The 25638-nt window shown below is 45.5% G+C and overlaps 1 protein-coding gene across 3 annotated transcripts in view; it reads right to left on the bottom strand.

Annotated features, from left to right (window-relative positions):
* The window catches only part of LOC139549440 (protocadherin Fat 3-like), a 389617-nt gene that overhangs the window by 251691 nt on the left and 112288 nt on the right, over window positions 1-25638 (bottom strand). For all 3 annotated transcript variants that reach the window (XM_071359936.1, XM_071359937.1, XM_071359938.1), the window contains one exon: window positions 21000-24338. In XM_071359936.1, the coding sequence (XP_071216037.1) occupies window positions 21000-24318 (3319 nt within the window). In that variant the 5' untranslated portion in view covers window positions 24319-24338. The remainder of the gene's footprint in view (window positions 1-20999; window positions 24339-25638) is intronic.

Raw genomic sequence — 25638 nt, 5'->3', positions numbered from 1 at the left:
TTGTGTGTGTGTGTGTGTGTGTGTGTGTAGGTGCCACAAATCCAGGTTCTATAGTTAACAAAAGGTCTACAACACAACAGGACCTATATGTCTTCATTCTGAGTGATAGGGATAAAAATAACCTCAACATGGGGTGATGACAGGGTTCTGACCCCTCGATGAACTCTGATCCCTCAACTCTGCAGTGAGAGTCTAACCAGTGTGCCAGAGTCGGGTCACCTGCTACTGTCCTCCTTTCCACTGGCATACTGTTATGTTCAGCGCATAATGTCTCCTGCTACTGTCCTCTCTTCCACTGACATACTGTTATGTTCAGCTCATAGTGTCTCCTGCTACTGTCCTCTCTTCCACTGACATACTGTTATGTTCAGCGCATAATGTCTCCTGCTACTGTCCTCCCTTCCACTGGTCTCCTGCTACTGTCCTCTCTTCCACTGACATACTGTTATGTTCAGCGCATAGTGTCTCCTGTTACTGTCCTCTCTTCCACTGACATACTGTTATGTTCAGCTCATAGTGTCTCCTGCTACTGTCCTCCCTTCCACTGACATACTGTTATGTTCAGCTCATAGTGTCTCCTGTTACTGTCCTCCCTTCCACTGACATACTGTTATGTTCAGCTCATAGTGTCTCCTGCTACTGTCCTCCCTTCTACTGACATACTGTTATGTTCAGCTCATAGTGTCTCCTGTTACTGTCCTCCCTTCCACTGACATACTGTTATGTTCAGCTCATAGTGTCTCCTGTTACTGTCCTCCCTTCCACTGACATACTGTTATGTTCAGCTCATAGTGTCTCCTGTTACTGTCCTCCCTTCCACTGACATACTGTTATGTTCAGCTCATAGTGTCTCCTGTTACTGTCCTCCCTTCTACTGACATACTGTTATGTTCAGCTCATAGTGTCTCCTGTTACTGTCCTCCCTTCTACTGACATACTGTTATGTTCAGCTCATAGTGTCTCCTGTTACTGTCCTCTCTTCCACTGACATACTGTTATGTTCAGCTCATAGTGTCTCCTGCTACTGTCCTCCCTTCCACTGGTCTCCTGTTACTGTCCTCCCTTCCACTGACATACTGTTATGTTCAGCTCATAGTGTCTCCTGTTACTGTCCTCCCTTCCACTGGTCTCCTGCTACTGTCCTCCCTTCTACTGACATACTGTTATGTTCAGCTCATAGTGTCTCCTGTTACTGTCCTCCCTTCCACTGGTCTCCTGTTACTGTCCTCCCTTCCACTGACATACTGTTATGTTCAGCTCATAGTGTCTCCTGTTACTGTCCTCCCTTCCACTGGTCTCCTGCTACTGTCCTCCCTTCTACTGACATTCTGTTATGTTCAGCTCATAGTGTCTCCTGCTATATGTCCTCTCTTCTACTGACATACTGTTATGTTCAGCTCATAGTGTCTCCTGCTACTGTCCTCCCTTCCACTGACATACTGTTATGTTCAGCTCATAGTGTCTCCTGTTACTGTCCTCTCTTCTACTGACATACTGTTATGTTCAGCTCATAGTGTCTCCTGTTACTGTCCTCTCTTCCACTGACTGTTATGTTCAGCTCATAGTGTCTCCTGTTACTGTCCTCTCTTCCACTGACATACTGTTATGTTCAGCTCATAGTGTCTCCTGTTATTGTCCTCCCTTCTACTGACATTCTGTTATGTTCAGCTCATAGTGTCTCCTGCTACTGTCCTCTCTTCCACTGACTGTTATGTTCAGCTCATAGTGTCTCCTGTTACTGTCCTCCCTTCCACTGACATACTGTTATGTTCAGCTCATAGTGTCTCCTGTTACTGTCCTCCCTTCTACTGACATACTGTTATGTTCAGCTCATAGTGTCTCCTGTTACTGTCCTCCCTTCCACTGGTCTCCTGCTACTGTCCTCTCTTCTACTGACATACTGTTATGTTCAGCTCATAGTGTCTCCTGTTACTGTCCTCCCTTCCACTGGTCTCCTGCTACTGTCCTCTCTTCTACTGACATACTGTTATGTTCAGCTCATAGTGTCTCCTGCTACTGTCCTCTCTTCCACTGACATACTGTTATGTTCAGCTCATAGTGTCTCCTGTTACTGTCCTCCCTTCCACTGGTATACTGTTATGTTCAGCTCATAGTGTCTCCTGTTACTGTCCTCCCTTCTACTGACATACTGTTATGTTCAGCTCATAGTGTCTCCTGTTACTGTCCTCCCTTCCACTGACATACTGTTATGTTCAGCTCATAGTGTCTCCTGTTACTGTCCTCTCTTCTACTGACATACTGTTATGTTCAGCTCATAGTGTCTCCTGTTACTGTCCTCCCTTCTACTGACATACTGTTATGTTCAGCTCATAGTGTCTCCTGTTACTGTCCTCCCTTCCACTGACTGTTATGTTCAGCTCATAGTGTCTCCTGTTACTGTCCTCCCTTCCACTGACTTATGTTCAGCTCATAGTGTCTCCTGTTACTGTCCTCTCTTCTACTGACATACTGTTATGTTCAGCTCATAGTGTCTCCTGCTACTGTCCTCTCTTCCACTGACATACTGTTATGTTCAGCTCATAGTGTCTCCTGTTACTGTCCTCCCTTCCACTGGTCTCCTGTTACTGTCCTCTCTTCTACTGACATACTGTTATGTTCAGCTCATAGTGTCTCCTGTTACTGTCCTCCCTTCTACTGACATACTGTTATGTTCAGCTCATAGTGTCTCCTGTTACTGTCCTCCCTTCTACTGACATACTGTTATGTTCAGCTCATAGTGTCTCCCGTTACTGTCCTCCCTTCTACTGACATACTGTTATGTTCAGCTCATAGTGTCTCCTGTTACTGTCCTCCCTTCCACTGACATACTGTTATGTTCAGCTCATAGTGTCTCCTGTTACTGTCCTCTCTTCCACTGACATACTGTTATGTTCAGCTCATAGTGTCTCCTGTTACTGTCCTCTCTTCTACTGACATACTGTTATGTTCAGCTCATAGTGTCTCCTGTTACTGTCCTCCCTTCTACTGACATACTGTTATGTTCAGCTCATAGTGTCTCCTGTTACTGTCCTCCCTTCTACTGACATACTGTTATGTTCAGCTCATAGTATCTCCTGTTACTGTCCTCCCTTCCACTGGTCTCCTGCTACTGTCCTCTCTTCCACTGACATACTGTTATGTTCAGCTCATAGTGTCTCCTGTTACTGTCCTCCCTTCCACTGGTCTCCTGCTACTGTCCTCTCTTCCACTGACATACTGTTATGTTCAGCTCATAGTATCTCCTGTTACTGTCCTCCCTTCCACTGGTCTCCTGTTACTGTCCTCTCTTCCACTGACATACTGTTATGTTCAGCTCATAGTGTCTCCTGTTACTGTCCTCCCTTCCACTGGTCTCCTGCTACTGTCCTCTCTTCCACTGACATACTGTTATGTTCAGCTCATAGTATCTCCTGTTACTGTCCTCCCTTCCACTGGTCTCCTGCTACTGTCCTCTCTTCTACTGACATACTGTTATGTTCAGCTCATAGTGTCTCCTGTTACTGTCCTCTCTTCCACTGACATACTGTTATGTTCAGCTCATAGTGTCTCCTGCTACTGTCCTCTCTTCTACTGACATACTGTTATGTTAAGCTCATAGTGTCTCCTGCTACTGTCCTCTCTTCTACTGACATACTGTTATGTTCAGCTCATAGTGTCTCCTGTTACTGTCCTCCCTTCTACTGACATACTGTTATGTTCAGCTCATAGTGTCTCCTGTTACTGTCCTCCCTTCTACTGACATACTGTTATGTTCAGCTCATAGTGTCTCCTGTTACTGTCCTCCCTTCCACTGACATACTGTTATGTTCAGCTCATAGTGTCTCCTGTTACTGTCCTCCCTTCTACTGACATACTGTTATGTTCAGCTCATAGTGTCTCCTGTTACTGTCCTCCCTTCCACTGACATACTGTTATGTTCAGCTCATAGTGTCTCCTGTTACTGTCCTCCCTTCCACTGGTCTCCTGCTACTGTCCTCTCTTCCACTGACATACTGTTATGTTCAGCTCATAGTGTCTCCTGCTACTGTCCTCTCTTCCACTGACATACTGTTATGTTCAGCTCATAGTGTCTCCTGTTACTGTCCTCCCTTCTACTGACATACTGTTATGTTCAGCTCATAGTGTCTCCTGTTACTGTCCTCTCTTCTACTGACATACTGTTATGTTCAGCTCATAGTGTCTCCTGTTACTGTCCTCCCTTCCACTGGTCTCCTGCTACTGTCCTCTCTTCCACTGACATACTGTTATGTTCAGCTCATAGTGTCTCCTGTTACTGTCCTCCCTTCCACTGACATACTGTTATGTTCAGCTCATAGTGTCTCCTGTTACTGTCCTCTTCCACTGACATACTGTTATGTTCAGCTCATAGTGTCTCCTGTTACTGTCCTCCCTTCTACTGACATACTGTTATGTTCAGCTCATAGTGTCTCCTGCTACTGTCCTCCCTTCCACTGGTATACTGTTATGTTCAGCTCATAGTGTCTCCTGTTACTGTCCTCCCTTCCACTGACATACTGTTATGTTCAGCTCATAGTGTCTCCTGTTACTGTCCTCTCTTCCACTGACATACTGTTATGTTCAGCTCATAGTGTCTCCTGTTACTGTCCTCCCTTCTACTGACATACTGTTATGTTCAGCTCATAGTGTCTCCTGTTACTGTCCTCTCTTCCACTGACATACTGTTATGTTCAGCTCATAGTGTCTCCTGTTACTGTCCTCCCTTCTACTGACATACTGTTATGTTCAGCTCATAGTGTCTCCTGTTACTGTCCTCTCTTCCACTGACATACTGTTATGTTCAGCTCATAGTGTCTCCTGTTACTGTCCTCCCTTCTACTGACATACTGTTATGTTCAGCTCATAGTGTCTCCTGTTACTGTCCTCCCTTCCACTGACATACTGTTATGTTCAGCTCATAGTGTCTCCTGTTACTGTCCTCCCTTCCACTGACATACTGTTATGTTCAGCTCATAGTGTCTCCTGTTACTGTCCTCCCTTCTACTGACATACTGTTATGTTCAGCTCATAGTGTCTCCTGTTACTGTCCTCTCTTCTACTGACATACTGTTATGTTCAGCTCATAGTGTCTCCTGTTACTGTCCTCTCTTTCACTGACATACTGTTATGTTCAGCTCATAGTGTCTCCTGTTACTGTCCTCTCTTCCACTGACATACTGTTATGTTCAGCTCATAGTGTCTCCTGTTACTGTCCTCTCTTCTACTGACATACTGTTATGTTCAGCTCATAGTGTCTCCTGTTACTGTCCTCCCTTCCACTGGTCTCCTGCTACTGTCCTCTCTTCCACTGACATACTGTTATGTTCAGCTCATAGTGTCTCCTGTTACTGTCCTCCCTTCTACTGACATACTGTTATGTTCAGCTCATAGTGTCTCCTGTTACTGTCCTCCCTTCTACTGACATACTGTTATGTTCAGCTCATAGTATCTCCTGTTACTGTCCTCTCTTCCACTGACATACTGTTATGTTCAGCTCATAGTGTCTCCTGTTACTGTCCTCCCTTCCACTGGTCTCCTGCTACTGTCCTCCCTTCTACTGACATGCTGTTATGTTCAGCTCATAGTGTCTCCTGTTACTGTCCTCTCTTCCACTGACATACTGTTATGTTCAGCTCATAGTGTCTCCTGTTACTGTCCTCCCTTCCACTGGTCTCCTGCTACTGTCCTCCCTTCTACTGACATACTGTTATGTTCAGCTCATAGTGTCTCCTGTTACTGTCCTCCCTTCTACTGACATACTGTTATGTTCAGCTCATAGTGTCTCCTGTTACTGTCCTCCCTTCTACTGACATACTGTTATGTTCAGCTCATAGTGTCTCCTGCTACTGTCCTCTCTTCCACTGACTGTTATGTTCAGCTCATAGTGTCTCCTGTTACTGTCCTCCCTTCTACTGACATACTGTTATGTTCAGCTCATAGTGTCTCCTGTTACTGTCCTCCCTTCTACTGACATACTGTTATGTTCAGCTCATAGTGTCTCCTGCTACTGTCCTCTCTTCCACTGACTGTTATGTTCAGCTCATAGTGTCTCCTGTTACTGTCCTCCCTTCTACTGACATACTGTTATGTTCAGCTCATAGTGTCTCCTGCTACTGTCCTCTCTTCCACTGACTGTTATGTTCAGCTCATAGTGTCTCCTGTTACTGTCCTCTCTTCCACTGACATACTGTTATGTTCAGCTCATAGTGTCTCCTGCTACTGTCCTCCCTTCCACTGACATACTGTTATGTTCAGCTCATAGTGTCTCCTGTTACTGTCCTCCCTTCCACTGACATACTGTTATGTTCAGCTCATAGTGTCTCCTGTTACTGTCCTCCCTTCCACTGGTCTCCTGTTACTGTCCTCCCTTCCACTGACATACTGTTATGTTCAGCTCATAGTGTCTCCTGTTACTGTCCTCCCTTCCACTGACATACTGTTATGTTCAGCTCATAGTGTCTCCTGTTACTGTCCTCCCTTCCACTGGTCTCCTGTTACTGTCCTCTCTTCTACTGACATACTGTTATGTTCAGCTCATAGTGTCTCCTGTTACTGTCCTCCCTTCCACTGGTCTCCTGCTACTGTCCTCCCTTCCACTGACATACTGTTATGTTCAGCTCATAGTGTCTCCTGCCAGTACAGTACAGTACAGAACAGTACAGAACAGTACAGAACAGTACAGTGAGTAGAGTACAGAACAGTACAGAACAGTACAGTGAGTAGAGTACAGAACAGTACAGAACAGTACAGTGAGTAGAGTACAGTACAGAACAGTACAGAACAGTACAGAACAGTACAGTGAGTAGAGAACAGTACAGAACAGTACAGTGAGTACAGTACAGAACAGTACAGTGAGTACAGTACAGTACAGAACAGTGCGTAGAGTACAGAACAGTACAGTGAGTAGAGTACAGTACAGAACAGAACAGTACAGTGAGTAGAGTACAGTACAGTACAGTACAGTACAGAACAGTACAGTGAGTAGAGTACAGAACAGTACAGTGAGTAGAGTACAGAACAGTACAGTGAGTAGAGTACAGAACAGTACAGAACAGTACAGTGAGTAGAGTACAGAACAGTACAGTGAGTAGAGTACAGAACAGTACAGAACAGTACAGTGAGTAGAGTACAGAACAGTACAGTGAGTACAGTACAGTACAGAACAGTACAGTGAGTAGAGTACAGAACAGTACAGTGAGTAGAGTACAGAACAGTACAGAACAGTACAGTGAGTAGAGTACAGTATAGTACAGTACAGTACAGTGAGTAGAGTACAGAACAGTACAGAACAGTACAGTGAGTAGAGTACAGTATAGTACAGAACAGTACAGTGAGTAGAGTACAGAACAGTACAGAACAGTACAGTGAGTAGAGTACAGTATAGTACAGAACAGTACAGAACAGTACAGTACAGTACAGTGAGTAGAGTACAGAACAATACAGTGAGCAGAGTACAGTACAGAACAGTACAGTGAGTAGAGTACAGTACAGTACAGAACAGTACAGAACAGTACAGTGAGTAGAGTACAGTACAGTACAGAACAGTACAGTGAGTACAGTACAGTACAGTACAGAACAGTACAGAACAGTACAGTGAGTAGAGTACAGTACAGTACAGAACAGTACAGTGAGTAGAGTACAGTACAGAACAGTACAGTGCGTAGAGTACAGAACAGTACAGTGAGTAGAGTACAGAACAGTACAGAACAGTACAGTGAGTAGAGTACAGTATAGTACAGTATAGTACAGAACAGTACAGAACAGTACAGTACAGTACAGTGAGTAGAGTACAGAACAGTACAGTGAGTAGAGTACAGTACAGAACAGTACAGTGAGTAGAGTACAGTACAGTACAGAACAGTACAGTGAGTAGAGTACAGTACAGTACAGAACAGTACAGTGAGTAGAGTACAGTACAGTACAGTACAGTGAGTAGAGTACAGTAGAGTACAGTACAGTACAGTGAGTAGAGTACAGTATAGTACAGAACAGTACAGTGAGAAGAGCACAGAACAGTACAGTGAGTAGAGTACAGTACAGTACAGTACAGAACAGTACAGTGAGTAGAGTACAGTACAGTGAGTAGAGTACAGTATAGTACAGAACAGTACAGTGAGTAGAGTACAGTACAGTACAGAAAAGTGAGTAGAGTACAGTAGAGTACAGTGAGTAGAGTACAGTATAGTACAGAACAGTACAGTGAGTAGAGTACAGTACAGTGAGTAGAGTACAGAACAGTACAGTGAGTAGAGTACAGTACAGTACAGTGAGTAGAGTACAGTAGAGTACAGAAAAGTACAGTGAGTAGAGTACAGTATAGTACAGAACAGTACAGTGAGTAGAGTACAGTACAGTACAGTGAGCAGAGTACAGAACAGTACAGAACAGTACAAAACAGTACAGTGAGTAGAGGACAGTACAGTACAGAACAGTACAGTGAGTAGAATACAGTACAGTACAGAACAGTACAGTGAGTAGAGTTCAGAACAGTACAGTGAGTAGAGTACAGTACAGTACAGAACAGTACAGTGAGTAGAGTACAGAACAGTACAGTGAGTAGAGTACAGTACAGTGAGTAGAGTACAGTACAGTACAGAACAGTACAGTGAGTAGAGTACAGTACAGTACAGAACAGTACAGTGAGTAGAGTACAGTACAGTACAGAACAGTACAGTGAGTAGAGTACAGTACAGTGAGTAGAGTACAGTACAGTACAGTGAGTAGAGTACAGTACAGAACAGTACAGTGAGTAGAGTACAGAACAGTACAGTGAGTAGAGTACAGAACAGTACAGTGAGTAGAGTACAGTACAGTACAGTGAGTAGAGTACAGATCAGTACAGTGAGTAGAGTACAGATCAGTACAGTGAGTAGAGTACAGTACAGAACAGTACAGTGAGTAGAGTACAGAACAGTACAGTGAGTAGAGTACAGAACAGTACAGTGAGTAGAGTACAGTACAGTACAGTGAGTAGAGTACAGATCAGTACAGTGAGTAGAGTACAGATCAGTACAGTGAGTAGAGTACAGATCAGTACAGTGAGTAGAGTACAGAACAGTACAGTGAGTAGAGTACAGAACAGTACAGTGAGTAGGGTACAGTACAGTACAGAACAGTACAGTGAGTAGAGTACAGATCAGTACAGTGAGTAGAGTACAGAACAGTACAGTGAGTAGAGTACAGAACAGTACAGTGAGTAGGGTACAGTACAGTACAGAACAGTACAGTGAGTAGAGTACAGTACAGTACAGAACAGTACAGTGAGTAGAGTACAGTACAGTACAGAACAGTACAGTGAGTAGAGTACAGTACAGTACAGAACAGTACAGTGAGTAGAGTACAGTGCAGAACAGTACAGTGAGTAGAGTACAGATCAGTACAGTGAGTAGAGTACAGTACAGTACAGAACAGTACAGTGAGTAGAGTTCAGAACAGTACAGTGAGTAGAGTACAGTACAGAACAGTACAGTGAGTAGAGTACAGAACAGTACAGTGAGTAGGGTACAGTACAGAACAGTACAGTGAGTAGAGTACAGTACAGTACAGTACAGTACAGAACAGTACAGTGAGTAGAGTACAGTACAGTACAGAACAGTACAGTGAGTACAGTACAGTACAGAACAGTACAGTGAGTACAGTACAGAACAGTACAGTGAGTAGAGTACAGTACAGAACAGTACAGTGAGTAGAGTACAGAACAGTACAGTGAGTAGAGTACAGTACAGTACAGTACAGTGAGTAGAGTACAGTACAGAACAGTACAGTGAGTAGAGTACAGTACAGTACAGAACAGTACAGTGAGTAGAGTACAGAATAGTACAGTGAGTAGAGTACAGAACAGTACAGTGAGTAGAGTACAGTACAGTACAGTGAGTAGAGTACAGTACAGAACAGTACAGTACAGTGAGTAGAGTACAGAACAGTACAGTGAGTAGAGTACAGTACAGTACAGAACAGTACAGTGAGTAGAGTACAGAACAGTACAGTGAGTAGAGTACAGTACAGTACAGTGAGTAGAGTACAGAACAGTACAGTGAGTAGAGTACAGTAGAGTACAGAACAGTACAGTGAGTAGAGTACAGTACAGAACAGTACAGTGAGTAGAGTACAGAACAGTACAGTGAGTAGAGTACAGAACAGTACAGAACAGTACAGTGAGTACAGTACAGAACAGTACAGTGAGTAGAGTACAGTACAGAACAGTACAGTGAGTAGAGTACAGTACAGTACAGTACAGAACAGTACAGTACAGTACAGAACAGTACAGTGAGTAGAGTACAGAACAGTACAGTGAGTAGAGTACAGTACAGTACAGAACAGTACAGTGAGTAGAGTACAGTACAGTACAGTACAGTACAGTACAGTACAGTACAGAACAGTACAGTACAGAACAGTACAGTGAGTAGAGTACAGTACAGAACAGTAGAGTACAGAACAGTACAGTGAGTAGAGTACAGTACAGAACAGTACAGTGAGTAGAGTACAGTACAGAACAGTACAGAACAGTACAGTGAGTAGAGTAGAGTACAGAACAGTACAGTGAGTAGAGTACAGAACAGTACAGTGAGTAGAGTACAGAACAGTACAGAACAGTACAGTGAGTACAGTACAGAACAGTACAGTACAGTACAGTGAGTAGAGAACAGTACAGTGAGTAGAGTACAGTACAGTACAGAACAGTACAGTGAGTAGAGTACAGTACAGAACAGAACAGTACAGTGAGTAGAGTACAGTACAGAACAGAACAGTACAGTGAGTAGAGTACAGAACAGTACAGTACAATACAGTACAGAACAGTACAATACAGTACAGTACAGTGAGTAGAGTACAGAACAGTACAGTGAGTACAGTACAGAACAGTACAGTACAGTGAGTAGAGAACAGTACAGTGAGTAGAGTACAGTACAGTACAGAACAGTACAGTGAGTAGAGTACAGATCAGTACAGTGAGTACAGTACAGAACAGTACAGTACAGTACAGTACAGAACAGTACAGTGAGTAGAGTACAGAACAGTACAGTGAGTAGAGTACAGAACAGTACAGTGAGTAGAGTACAGAACAGTACAGAACAGTACAGAACAGTACAGAACAGTACAGTGAGTAGAGTACAGTACAGAACAGTACAGTAAGATAGAACTATCAAAGGGGGCGGGGTTGCAATCTACTGCAGAGATAGCCTGCAGAGTTCAATTTGAGCTTCTACTTTTAAAAATCCACCTTTCCATAAACAAGTCTTTCACCGTTGCCGCTTGCTATAGACCATCCTCTGCCCCCAGCTGTGCCCTGGACATCATATGTGAATTGATTGCCCCCATCTATCTTCAGAGCTCGTGCTGCTAGATGACTTAAACTGGGACATGCTTAACACCCCAGCCATCCTACAATCTAAGCTTGATGCCCTCAATCTCACACAAATTATCAATGAACCTACCAGGTACAATCCCAAATCCGTAAACATGGGCACCCTCATAGATATCATCCTAAGCAACTTTTCAACCAAGATCTCAGCGATCACTGCCTCATTGCCTGCATCCGTAATGGGTCTGCGGTCAAACGACCTCCACTCATCACTGTCAAACGCTCCCTAAAACAATTCAGCGAGCAGGCCTTTCTAATCGACCTGACCCGGGTATCCTGGAAGGATATTGACCTCATCCCGTCAATAGAGGATGCCTGGTTATTCTTTAAAAGTGCCTTCCTCACCATTTTAAATAAGCATGCCCCATTCAAAAAATGTAGAACCAGATAAAGCTCTTCATTCACTCCAGACCTGACTGCCCTTGACCAGCACAAAAACATCCTGTGGTGTACTGCATTAACATCGAATAGCCCGCTTGATATGCAACTTTTCAGGGAAGTCAGGAACCAATATACACAGGCAGTTAGGAAAGCTAAGGCTAGATTTTTCAAGCAGAAATTTGCATCCTGTAGCACAAACTCAAAAAAGTTCTGGGACACTGTAAAGTCCATGGAGAATAAGAGCACCTCCTCCCAGCTGCCCACTGCACTGAGGCTATTGTCACCATCGGCATTCTCACCACCGATAAATCCACTATAATTGAGAATTTCAATAAGCAATTTTCTATGGCTGGCCGTGCTTTCCACTTGGCTACCCCTACCCCGGTCAACAGCTCTCCCCCCCCCACAGTAACTCCCAAGCCTCACCCATTTCTTCTTCACCCAAATCCAGATAGCTAATGTTCTGATAGAGCTGCAAAATCTGGATCCCTACAAATCAGCCGGGGTAGGCAATCTGGACCTTCTCTTTCTAAAATTATCTGCCGAAATTGTTGCAACCCCTATTACTAGCCTGTTCAACCTCTCTTTCGTATCGTCTGAGATTCCCAAAGATTGGAAAGCTGCCGCGGTCATCCCCCTCTTCAAAGGGGGAAACACTCTAAACCCAAACTGCTACAGACCTATATCCATCCTACCCTGCCTTTCTAAGGTCTTCGAAAGCGAAGTTAACAAACAGATCACCGACCATTTCGAATCCCATCGTACCTTCTCCGCTATGCAATCTGGTTTCAGAGCTGATCATGGGTGCACCTCAGCTACGCTCAAGGTCCTAAACAATATCATAACCGCCATCGATTACGTTTATTACGTTTGCAATCGCAACAAATAATCTGCTCAGACCCCAACCAAGGAGCATCAAAAGTCGTGCTATAAATTCTCAGACAACACAAAAATTCCTTGATGCCCTTCCAGACTCCTTCTGCCTACCCAAGGACGTCAGAGGACAAAAATCAGTTAACCACCTAACTGAGGAACTCAATTTAACCTTGCGCAATACCCTAGATGCAGTTGCACCCCTAAAAACGAAAAACATTTGTCATAAGAAACTAGCTCCCTGGTATACAGAAAATACCCGAGCTTTGAAGCAAGCTTCCAGGAAATTGGAACGGAAATGGCGCCACACCAAACTGGGAGTCTTCCGACTAGCTTGGAAAGACAGTACCGTGCAGTACCGAAGAGCCCTCACTGCTGCTCGCTCATCCTACTTTTCCAACTTAATCGAGGAAAATAAGAACAATCCAAAATTTCTTTTTGATACTGTTGCGAAACTAACTAAAAAGCAGCATTCCCCAAGAGAGGATGGCTTTCACTTCAGCAGTAATAAATTCATGAACTTCTTTGAGGAAAAGATCATGACCATTAGAAAGCAAATTACGGACTCCTCTTTGAATCTGCGTATTCCTCCAGGGCTTAGCTGTCCTGGATCTGCACAGCTCTGCGAGGGCCTGGGATCGGGAGAGACACTTAAGTGTTTTAGTACTATATCTCTTGACACAATGATGAAAATAATCATGGCCTCTAAACCTTCAAGCTGCATACTGGATCCTATTCCTACTAAACTGCTGAAGGAGCTGCTTCCTGTGCTTGGCCCTCCTATGTTGAACATAATAAACAGCTCTCTATCCACCGGATGTGTACCAAACTCACTAAAAGTGGCAGTGATAAAGCCTCTCTTGAAAAAGCCAAACCTTGACCCGGAAAATATAAAAAACTATCGGCCTATATCGAATCTTCCATTCCTCTCAAAGATTTTAGAAAAAGCTGTTGCGCAGCAACTCACTGCCTTTCTGAAGACAAATAATGTATACGAAATGCTTCAGTCTGGTTTTAGACCCCATCATAGCACTGAGACTGCACTTGTGAAGGTGGTAAATGACCTTTTAATGGCGTCAGACCGAGGCTCTGCATCTGTCCTCGTGCTACTAGACCTTAGTGCTGCCTTTGACACCATCGATCACCACATTCTTTTGGAGAGACTGGAAACCCAAATTGGTCTACACGGACAAGTTCTGGCCTGGTTTAGATCTTACCTGTCGGAAAGATATCAGTTTGTCTCTGTGAATGGTCTGTCCTCTGACAAATCAACTGTACATTTCGGTGTTCCTCAAGGTTCCGTTTTAGGACCACTATTGTTTTCACTATATATTTTACCTCTTGGGGATGTTATTCGAAAACATAATGTTAACTTTCACTGCTATGCGGATGACACACAGCTGTACATTTCAATGAAACATGGTGAAGCCCCAAAATTGCCCTCGCTAGAAGCCTGTGTTTCAGACATAAGGAAGTGGATGGCTGAAAACGTTCTACTTTTAAACTCGGACAAAACAGAGATGCTTGTTCTAGGTCCCAAGAAACAAAGAGATCTTCTGTTAAATCTGACAATTCATCTTGATGGTTGTAAAGTCGTCTCAAATAAAACTGTGAAGGACCTCGGCGTTACTCTTGACCCTGATCTCTCTTTTGACGAACATATCAAGACTGTTTCAAGGACAGCTTTTTTCCATCTACGTAACATTGCAAAAATCAGAAATGTTCTGTCCAAAAATGATGCAGAAAAATTAATCCATGCATTTGTTACTTCTAGGTTAGACTACTGCAATGCTCTACTTTCCGGCTACCCGGATAAAGCACTAAATAAACTTCAGTTAGTGCTAAATACGGCTGCTAGAATCCTGACTAGAACCAAGAAATTTGATCATATTACTCCAGTGCTAGCTTCCCTACACTGGCTTCCTGTTAAGGCAAGGGCTGATTTCAAGGTTTTACTGTTAACCTATAAAGCGTTACATGGGCTTGCTCCTACCTATCTTTCCGAGTTGGTCCTGCCGTACATACCAATACGTACGCTACGGTCACAAGACGCAGGCCTCCTAATTGTCCCTAGAATTTCTAAGCAAACAGCGGGAGGCAGGGCTTTCTCCTATAGATCTCCATTTTTATGGAACAGTCTGCCTACCCATGTGAGAGACGCAGACTCGGTCTCAACCTTTAAGTCTTTACTGAAGACTTATCTCTTCAGTAGGTCATATGATTGAGTGTAGCCTGGCCCAGGAGTGTGAAGGTGAACGGAAAGGCTCTGGAGCAACGAACCGCCCTTGCTGTCTCTGCCAGGCCGGTTCCCCTCTCTCCACTGGGATTCTCTGCCTCTAACCCTGTTACAGGGGCTGAGTCACTGGCTTGCTGGTGCTCTTTCATGCCGTCCCTAGGAGGGGTGCGTCACTTGAGTGGGTTGAGTTACTGACGTGATCTTCCTGTCTGGGTTGGCGCCCCCCCTTGGTTTGTGCTGTGGTGGAGACCTTTGTGGGCTATACTCGGCCTTGTCTCAGGATTGTAAGTTGGTGGTTGAGGATTTCCCTCTAGTGGTGCGGGGGCTGTGCTTTGGCAAAGTGGGTGGGGTTATATCCTTCCTATTTGGCCCTGTCCGGGGGTTTCTTTGGATGGGGCCACAGTGTCTCCTGACCGCTCCTGTCTCAGCCTCCAGTATTTATGCTGCAGTAGTTTGTGTCGGGGGGCTAGGGTCAGTTGGTTACCTGGAGTACTTCTCCTGTCTTATCCAGTGTCCTGTGTGAATTTAAGTATGCTCTCTCTAATTCTCTCGTTCTCTCTTTCTCTCTGAGAACCTGAGCCCTAGGACCATACGTCAGGACTACCGGGCATGATGACACCTTGCTGTCCCCAGTCCGCCTGGCCTTGCTGCTATTCCAGTTTCAACTGTTCTGCCTGTGGTTACGGAACCCCTACCTGTCCCAGACCTGCTGTTTTCAACTCTTAATGATCGGCTATGAAAAGCCAACTGAGATTTATTCCTGATTATTATTTGACCATGCTTGTCATTTATGAACATTTTGAAAATCTTGGCTCTCTCTAATTTTCTCCTTCTCTCTTTCTTTCTCTCGGAGGACCTGAGCCCTAGGACCATACGTCGGGACTACCGGCCGTGGTGACTCCTTGCTGTCCCCAGTCCGCCTGGCCTTGCTGCTATTCCAGTTTCAACTGTTCTGCCTGCGGTTATGGAACCCCTACCTGTCCCAGACCTGCTGTTTTCAACTCTTAATGATCGGCTATGAAAAGCCAACTGAGATTTATTCCTGATTATTATTTGACCATGCTTGTCATTTATGGAAATTTTGAAAATCTTGGCTCTCTCTAATTTTCTCCTTCTCTCTTTATTTCTCTCGGAGGACCTGGGCCCTAGGACCATGCGTCGGGACTGCCGCCCGTGGTGACTCCTTGCTGTCCCCAGTCCGCCTGGCCTTGCTGCTATTCCAGTTTCAGCTGTTCTGCCTGCGGTTATGGAACCGCCACCTGTCCCAGACCTGTTGTTTTTCAACTCTTGATGATCGGCTATGAAAAGCCAACTGAAAATTATTCATGATTATTATTTGACCATGCTTGTCACTTATGAACATTTTTGAACATCTTGGCATAGTTCTGTTATAATCTCCACCCGGCACAGCCAGAAGAGGACTGGCCACCCCTCATAGCCTGGTTCCTCTCTAGGTTTCTTCCTAGGTTTTGGCCTTTCTAGGGAGTTTTTCCTAGCCACCGTGCTTCTACACCTGCATTACTAGCTGTTTGGGGTTTTAGGCTGGGTGTCTGTACAGCACTTCGAGATATTAGCTGATGTACGAAGGGCTATATAAAATAAAATTGATTGATTGATTGATCGATAAGAAACAATACTGTGCAGCCGTATTCATCGACCTGGCCAAGGCTTTCGACTCTGGCAATCACCACATTGTTATCGGCAGACTCAACAGCCTTGGTTTCTCAAATGACGGCCTCGCCTGGTTCACCAACTACTTCTCAGACAGAGTTCAGTGTGTCAAATCGGAGGGCCTGTTGTCCAGACCTCTGGCAGTCTCTATGGGGGTGCCACAGGGTTCAATTCTCAGGCCAACTCTCTTTTCTCTATACCTCAATGATGTCGCTCTTGCTGCTGGAGATTCTCTGATCCACCTCTATGCAGACGACACCATTCTGTATACTTCTGGCCCTTCTTTGGACACTGTGTTAACTAACCTCCAGACGAGCTTCAATGCCATACAACTCTCCTTCCGTGGCCTCCAACTGCAAGTAAAACTAAATGTTCAACCGATCGCTGCCCGCACCTGCCCGCCCGTCCGACTAGCATCACTACTCTGAACGGTTCTGACTTAAAATATGTGGACAACTACAAATACCTAGGTGTCTGGCTAGACTGTAAACTCTCCTTCCAGACTCACATTAAGCATCTCCAATCCAAAATGAAATCTAGAATCGGCTTCCTATTTCTTAACAAAGCTTCCTTCACTCATTCTGCCAAACATACCCTCATAAAACTGACCACCCTACCAATCCTCGACTTCGGCGATGTCATTTACAAAATAGCCTCCAACACTCTACTCAACAAATTGGATGCAGTCTATCACAGTGCCATCCGTTTTGTCACCAAAGCCCCATATACTACCCACCACTGCAACCTGTATGTACGCTCTCATTGGCTGGCCCTCGCTTCATACTCGTCGCCAAACCCACTAGCTCCAGGTCATCTACAAGTCTCTGCTAGGTAAAGCCCCGCCTTATCTCAGCTCACTGGTCACCATAGCAGCACCCACCCGTAGCACGCGCTCGAGCAGGTATATCTCACTGGTCACCCCCAAATCCAATTCCTCCTTTGGCTGCCTTTCCTTCCAGTTCTCTGCTGCCAATGACTGGAACAAACTGCAAAAATCACTGAAGCTGGAGACTCATATCTCCCTCACTAGCTTTAAGCACCAGTTGTCAGAGCAGCTCACAGATCACTGCACCTGTACATAGCCCATCTGTAAATAGCCCATCCAACTACCTCATCCCCATACTGTATTTATTTATTTATCTTGCTCCTTTGCAACCCAGTATCTCTACTTGTACATTCATCTTCTGCACATCTATCACTCCAGTGTTTAATTGGTCAATTGTAATTACTTCACCACCATGGCCTATTTATTGCCTTACCTCCCTTATCTTACCGCATTTGCACACACTGTATATATACTTTTTCTACTGTATTATTGACTGTATGTTTGTTTATTCCATGTGTAACTCTGTGTTGTTGTATGTGTCGAACTGCTTTGCTTTATCTTGGCCAGGTCGCAGTTGTAAATGAGAACTTATTCTCAACTAGCCTACCTGGTTAAATAAAGGTGAAATAAAAAACTGTTCTCAGGTCCTCTGATGCCCTGAAGCAGGCTTGAGTACGAGGGAATCAGTGGTCACATCCAGCAGGGGGGGGGGGGGGGTCAACAAGTCAATAAGACAGGTCTGGATCATCAAGCCAGCCCTTGCCATTCCCAGCTTTTCGGAGGAGTCCGTGGGTAGATAGTATAGTGAGTCTCTGGCGCCTTAGCGAAATCTAGCGGATGTCGGCTTCACCCAGGTAGGTGCTACATGTTGTCTACATCAACTATTGGGTCCAACCTTGGAGAGTGAAATCCAGTCAAAACTACAACAAGCCTCGGTGATGTCCTAGCCTGTGCCATCTACAGTTTCAAATAAAAACAAAACCTAGCTAGCCTATGGGTTACCTTGACAAAAATACATGCCCATGTTGACTCCAATGCTTCCCACAATTGTGTCAAGTTGGCTGGATGTACTTTGGGTGGCGGACCATACTTGATACACACACTGTTGAGGAAACTGTTGAGCGTGAAAAACCCAGCAGCGTTGCAGTTTTTGACACAAACCAGTGCTCCTGGCACCTACTACCATACCCCGTTCAAAGGCACTTAAATCCTTTGTCTTGCCCATTCACCCTCTAACTGGCACACATACACAATCCGTCTCAATTGTCTAAAGGCTTAAAAATCCTTCTTTAACCTGTCACCTCCACTTCATCTACACTGATTGAAGTGGCTTTAACAAGTGACATCAATAAGGGGTCATAGCTTTCACCTGGATTCACCTGGTGAGTATATGTTTTGGAAAGAGCAGGTGTTCATAATGTTTTGTACACTCAGTGTATAAATAATCAGTATTTATTTAAGCTAAAACGTCTCTAAAAAAATGCAAGCAAAAAGCATTAAAACAATAAAAGATGAACACATTTACAGGAGCTCTGCCTAGGCGACCTCACGGCGCCATGGCAAACACGGAACTCATATCCAGAATAATGCATTGTTGTGTAGTACAGCTCATGGACCCATGATGTATCTTCATATGGTAATTCTGTAACAGTGTATAAATCCACTAGACTTACTGTATTTCAATAACCCAGTTGTTTCCTTTCAAACTCAAGGTGTCATGTCATAACTGACACCCCATTCTTTCTGCAGACATCTTTGAATATTAATTCTGAGCAGATATTTATATAGTTTTTGGAAAACGTAATTCCGTTACCAAAGTTTGCATCTGCACGGTTCTCCATTAAATTAGTTTGTGTACATGTTTCGGTGGAAATTGTTAAAAGTAGTCCTTATGCATAGAGCTGTATGGATTGTTCAACTTCTAAATCAATGTTATTTGTTTGGTATACATTATACATACAGATTTACATTTATATTTTTATTTTACCCCCTTTATCGCCCCAATTGTGATCTTGTCTCATCAATGCAACTCCCCAACAGTCTCGGGAGGCGAAGGTTGAGTCATGCGTCCTCCAAAACTTGACCCACCAAACCACGCTTCTTAACACCCGCCCGCTTAACCCGGAAGCCAGCGCAACAATGTGTCGGAGGAAAAGTCTGGGGACGATTCCCCGAGTGCGATTCAGCTGAGACCAAACTGCAAAACACGACCCGGCAGCTGCACACTGAGGCAGTTATTATCAATACCTTAAAACGAATATTGTTGTTATAAGCAGAAACAGTAGTAGTTATAAAACTGCAGTAGTTTAATGGATGAGTTTATGAGTTTTTCTCTGAAGGACAAGAAAAGAGTCAGACTGCTAAACATGCTGAGCTAGGCTACTCCTCCCTAAAACCAAAATGTAACATTTAAAAGACATCTAGGCCTTAGATATAGACTCCGAATGAGCTTGAGGACCACTTTTGGGCTTTTTCAGTTTCCAGCTAAATTGCATGAAATACTAAAGGAGGAGTCGGTTGGAGTGTCTCTCTCTCTCTCCTGTTTTCTTATTCTCATTCCACAACACGATCCTAGAGTGTGATGAAGGATTACTTGGGCCCGGAGCGCCATTTGCTGGGGATCTAAAGGCAATTTGAAACCATCAAGATAATTTACCGTTCCGTCAGACACGGAGGTGATGCTGTTTAAAATCTATCTCCTGCTTCTTCTCCTACTTCTCCCCCTCTCTTATCCCCCTGCTCCCCCTCTCTTCTCCCCTGTTCCCTCTCCTCCAAGCCCTTCCCATTTTAAGTGGAAACTGCTCTTGGGCCATAATTCATGTAGGATTTATATAGTGTGTGTGTGGGGCGGAGGGACACGAGGTAGAACACACACCGTGGGCCAAGGTCATAATAACCCTAATCTTCCCTCTTGACACTACGCCGCCTCCTCTCCCTTCAGATAGGAAATAAACCGGTCTACTCTGCCCCTCCTCGTCTTCCTAGAGGACAGATCGCACGGCCGGGCACGAACCGCCTTTAAATAAATAGAATCAGGAAAATCCTAGAATAACTCGGAGCAGAATGTCACAAAGGGCCTGTCAAGCTTCCCCGGACGGTCTGGCGGAGCTCCAGCCCAGAGTTGGAGACGAGTAGAAGAGGAGGGGCAGGCGGTTTAGGTGGAGAAGGCAGAGAGAAGCCAAACGTCTGGGTCAGGCGAAAATGACATAACTGCACTAAATGTAAATAAAGAGATCAGTGTGGTAATTCAATCTCCCAGACTGGGGCTTATAAATCACAGCTCCAAACCTTCTTAAGAACACCTCAGCCCAAAACGCGGCAGCCGCTCCACAATTAGATTCTTTGTCAGCCTCTGGACTGGCCTCCGGAGCATGTCTCTCTCTCCATCTCGCACACACACAGCCGAGATGGGATTTATAAAGTCCAGCATCATTAAACACACATGGCTCTCACACAGCATTAGTCAGTCAAAGGGGATATTGTAGCTCTAGCACCACAACATTAAATCTAACATATCTACACAACGCAGAGTTGTAATCTGTTTTATGTTCAATTGTTAATGCCTATAAATCCAGAGAATAAACCAACTACCAAGACTAATCTAAACTGTGATATTACATGCAACAGCAGGTTTTTTTAAGGCAATCTGCACTTACCCGTCTCTTCGTCGATGGCGAATCGTCCCAGTCCACTCCCGTCCCGGATAGAGTACTGGATTTCTCCATCTCTACCATCATCGTCATCCCGGGCCGTGACTTGGAGGACGGTGGTCCCGATGCGGGCGCTCTCCTTCACCGATCCCGTGAGGGCGAAGTGGGAGAAGTAGGGAGTGTAGAGGTTCTCGTTAACATCTACCACCTCTAGTTCCACGAAGGTGACAGACAGGAGAGAGACAGGTCTCCCTTTATCCTTGGCTCTCACCGTGAGGTTGTAGAACTGTTGCGTCTCGTAGTCCAGCTCCTTGGTCAGACGGATGGCCCCGCTGGCCTTGTCCACCTCAAACTTCCCGTTGTACTCATTGGCCAGGGAGTATCTAACCTGGCCACCCAGGCCAAGGTCTGGGTCCTGGGTCTCGAGCCAGGCCACCACGGTTCCCACTGGCAGATCCTCCAGGGCCCGGGTGTTGTAGACACTGGGGATGAATGCTGGGGGGCAGTCGTTAACGTCGTCTAGAGAGATCTTCAGAGTGGTGACTGAAAACTTCTGGTTCCCTTTCTCTGCACGGTCACGAGCCTCGATCTTCAAGTTGAAGGTGGAGACGAACTCCCTGTCCAGCTGGCCGGCAACGTACACAATCCCGTTGGAGCTGTTGATGCCAAACTGGGTGGTGCTGGTCAGGACGGAGTAGACAATCTCTCCATTAGGCCCCAGGTCTTTATCAGTGGCCTCAACCTGAATGACATCGGTGCCGATGGCTGTGTTTTCGGGAATGAAGGTTCTATAGCCTCCCTCCTGCAGGAACTGAGGTGCATTGTCATTGGCATCTTCTACGTAGATGGTGAGCAGACGCCAAGCGGTTTTCTGTGGCAGGCCCAGGTCGTAGATAGTGATGTTGAGGAGGTATCTGTCTCTTTTCTCTCTGTCCATGGGCAGGAAGACGCTGATCAGCCCACTCTCCATGTCGATGGTGAAACAGCTGTCTGTGTTTCCATCTGAGATGGCATACAACATCTGACCGTTAAAACCTGTGTCGCCGTCATAGGCATTGACCTTGAAGACACTGGACCCGACCTTTAGGTCTTCGTGCACTGATATGTCTGTGGGAAAGGCCTTATCAAACTGAGGTGTCTGTCTGTTGACGGAGAAAAGGTCAATGAATCCTTCCTCGATCTTGGGCTTGGTTCTAGCTTTGGACTTATTTAGTAATTTCTCAGCTAACTTTTGGGCGACTCTGGTCTCCCTACAGTTGAAGCTCTTGGGGAAAGATTTCCCATGAACTATAGAAATGTTCACGAACATCGGGTCGGAGAAGTTCTCTCCATCTGTGGCGGTTATTTTCAAACTGAAGATTCCATTTTTTGGACTGGCAGTGGAGAGGGACCTCCGTAGGGTTAGGACCCCTGAGTCAGGGTTCAAGTCAAAGAAGCCCCTCTCATTCCCTTCCAGGATCTTGTACTTCACCAGCTCCAGCTCGTCTATGTCGATGGCAGACATGGTGGTGATTACCTCATTGATGGGGAAGTCCCGAGAGACTAGTCCCTGGCACGCCACCTTCTCGAATAAGGGTTGGTTGTCGTTCACATTCTCCAGATGGACAGTTACGTTGACTTCACTCTCTCGTCTGTAGGGGGAACCCCAGTCAGAGGCCCTGACCACAAACACGTAGCTCTCAGACGAGGACTCAAAGTCCAGCTCCTGTGTGGTGGTGAGGATGCCAGAGAACTGGTTGATTTTGAAGGGCAGGGGCTGAAGGCTGGCTATGCTGTATGTTATGTATCCATTCTCCCCGCTATCACCATCCACAGCGGACACCGCCAGCACGGTCCATCCCACGGGAACGCTCTCATTGACGAACACCTCATACGAAAGCTGAGTGAATGTTGGGGTGTTGTCGTTGGCGTCCTCAATGGAGACCCAAACTTTGACCCTCAGCTCGCTGTCCACCTCCACCACTTCCAGGTCAAATATGTCCTTGGTGCACTCCGTAAACCAGCGAGTAGTTGAGATCACGCCCGTTAGGGTGTTCATCCGGAAGTAGGAGGAGTCTGCCGAGGGGGTCAGAATATATTCCGCATGGTCCAGCTCAGGGGTGATGTTCACCACCTTTACGATCGTACCTGGGGGTGAGATTTCACTGAGACTCATTTCGTACGACTCCTGTTCGAATTTCACTTCCACAGCATGTGGTTTCTTCACCATGATGTGCACAACCCTGACCGAAGAAAACTTTTGCGGGGCACCCTTGTCCTTAGCCTGAAGTGTGAGGTTATATCCATAAGGGAAGTTCTCCCAGTCAACTTGGTCAGACGCCTTGATAGCAAACTCATTGCCCTCTGACCTCTCCAGAGTGAACTGCTCCATAGGGTCTCCGGCCACTATAGACAAGGACTCAATCTCTCCATTTAACCCCTCGTCCAGGTCTTCCACAGTGACCACTGCATACACAGGATCCTTGTCTAACCACGAGGGGACATGGGTGACCACATTCATGACTGGCAGATGCTCGTTGACACGCTCTACATGCACAAAGAGCTTGGCCGTACTGCTCACACCGTTATTTCCATACAACTTCATCCCGCGGTCCACCGCCTGGATTTCTAGGTCGTATCGGTTCTGCTCCTCAATGTTCAGTTTCCCGCTGAGGGAGACCACACCGCTAGTTGGGTGCACGGCGAACAGCTCCATTTTCTCCTTAAAGAAGTAGTAAAATTCCCCGTTAGAGCCGACGTCCGCGTCAGTGGCTGTAACTTGTGCTATGCTAGTCCTGAGGGGGGTGCTTTCTGCGATGGTGACTGAGTATGTGGTGGGTGAGAATAGAGGTCGGAGGTCATTCATGTCCAGGACCTGGACAGTCACTTTGGTCCAGGTCTCCAGAACCTCCCCTTTGACGGAGGCTTTCACTGTCAGTAAGTAGCTGTCCTGGATTTCTCGATTCAAGATGGCTGCATTGCCGCCTTTAGTCCTTATGCGTAAGAAGCAGAAATCTCCCAGCATGTACTCCTCTGCTTTAAAGAAGCCTTCTTCATCCCCGGAGGTGATCCTGTAGCGGATTTCCCAGGAGCGCTGGGCCAGGTGGATTCCCATTTTAACTTTACTGTTGGCGTATGTTCGCGCTGCCGAGTTCTCGTAGACAGTGGCATGATAGACGGACTGCGTGAAGAGAAATGGAGGGCCGTTGGCGGGGCCCTGGGGAGAACCATGGGTGTCCTGGCAGGAGCAGGGAGCAGGCTGGGAGAGCAGCAGCAGCAACAGGGCCAGGCAGAAGAGAGGGGCACGCATGCCTGTGTAGGCCCACTGGCCCATATTCACATCCATCCCATCATCACTCTTCCATCCTGCAACAAAAGAAAGGAGAGAGATGTTAGCCAAGGTGGCAGAGGGGAGATTGTGGCAAAGGAGGAAAGGATTTACAACCACAAAATACATGCCATATATCCCACAACTTGACCTTTGACCTCTAGGTCTAACAGGCTACTAATTTTCCATTTGATTGCAAAGATTGATTGGATGGAGAGGGAGATAACAGGAATGCATAGTAACCAGGCAACCTTAGGAGGTATGACATCATTGTGTGAGGACTCTATGGACACTGACACTCAATTGCACGTTTTTGAAAAACCAGGAGGTTGGTTCAAGAAGGAAGGAACAAAATAATTGCATGGCTAGTGGAAGGAGGAGAGCAGCATCACCAAAACACACCAAAAAAACATACCACTATTAAACTGCAGGGAAGCTGAATCTAAAAACAGATCACTCTATCGTAGTACTGTTCCTGAACTACAAGAAAATACGTGATATATCTGTCAAAAACAACAGGCCAGATATGGCTCAAGCTGGGAGTCAAATAGGCCTGCTGTTGTGCTTAGTTTCTGTCAGAAAAAGAGGGAGCTATTCTGAAATAAGTGGCCACAAATATGCTCCAATCCGGGGTACTGGGAGAAACCCTGATCCGGTAAATGCCATGTTGGTGGAGATAGGAGCGCAACCGCAGATGGGGTTATGATGACTCTACGTTTTCCACCTCGGTGACTGCAGGGTGGACGGGAGGAGTTCACATGTCCGAGAGAACTTATAATAACATGCTGGGGAAAGAGAACTGTCACACACACCAAAACACACACACACGCACACACACACACCAAAACACACACACACACTCTCTCTTTCTTTCAAAACACTCTCAGCACTATGAGTCTGTCGACAATCCTCTGACCTACAAAAACATCTGCTTTTTAACAGTTGCCAAACCCCTCAGCTAAAACAATGAAAACCACCATCCAAACCCTATATTTAAATAAGACCCATCAGCCATTTAGGGAACAAAGATGACAATCCACAAAATACTGTGTGTGTGTGTGTGTGTGTGTGTGTGTGTGTGTGTGTGTGTGTGTGTGTGTGTGTGTGTGTGTGTGTGTGTGTGTGTGTGTGTGTGTGTGTGTGTGTGTGTGTGTGTGTGTGTGTGTGTGTGTGTGTTACTACACTTGGTAGTACCAAAAGTCCTCACAAGAATAGTAAACCAACTAAAATTCAAATAAGAAAGGACATTCGGGCCAATCCTCACATGTAAAAAGGCTATTTTAGGACTAGGGGTTAGTGGTTAGGTTTACGGTTAGGGGTTAGGGGTTAAGTTTAGGG

Source organism: Salvelinus alpinus, chromosome 22 (genome assembly GCF_045679555.1).
Source record: "Salvelinus alpinus chromosome 22, SLU_Salpinus.1, whole genome shotgun sequence".
NCBI classification, from domain to species: domain Eukaryota; kingdom Metazoa; phylum Chordata; class Actinopteri; order Salmoniformes; family Salmonidae; genus Salvelinus; species Salvelinus alpinus.
The sequence above is the reverse complement of the archived record's forward strand: the minus strand, read 5'-3'. Positions and strand labels throughout refer to the sequence as shown.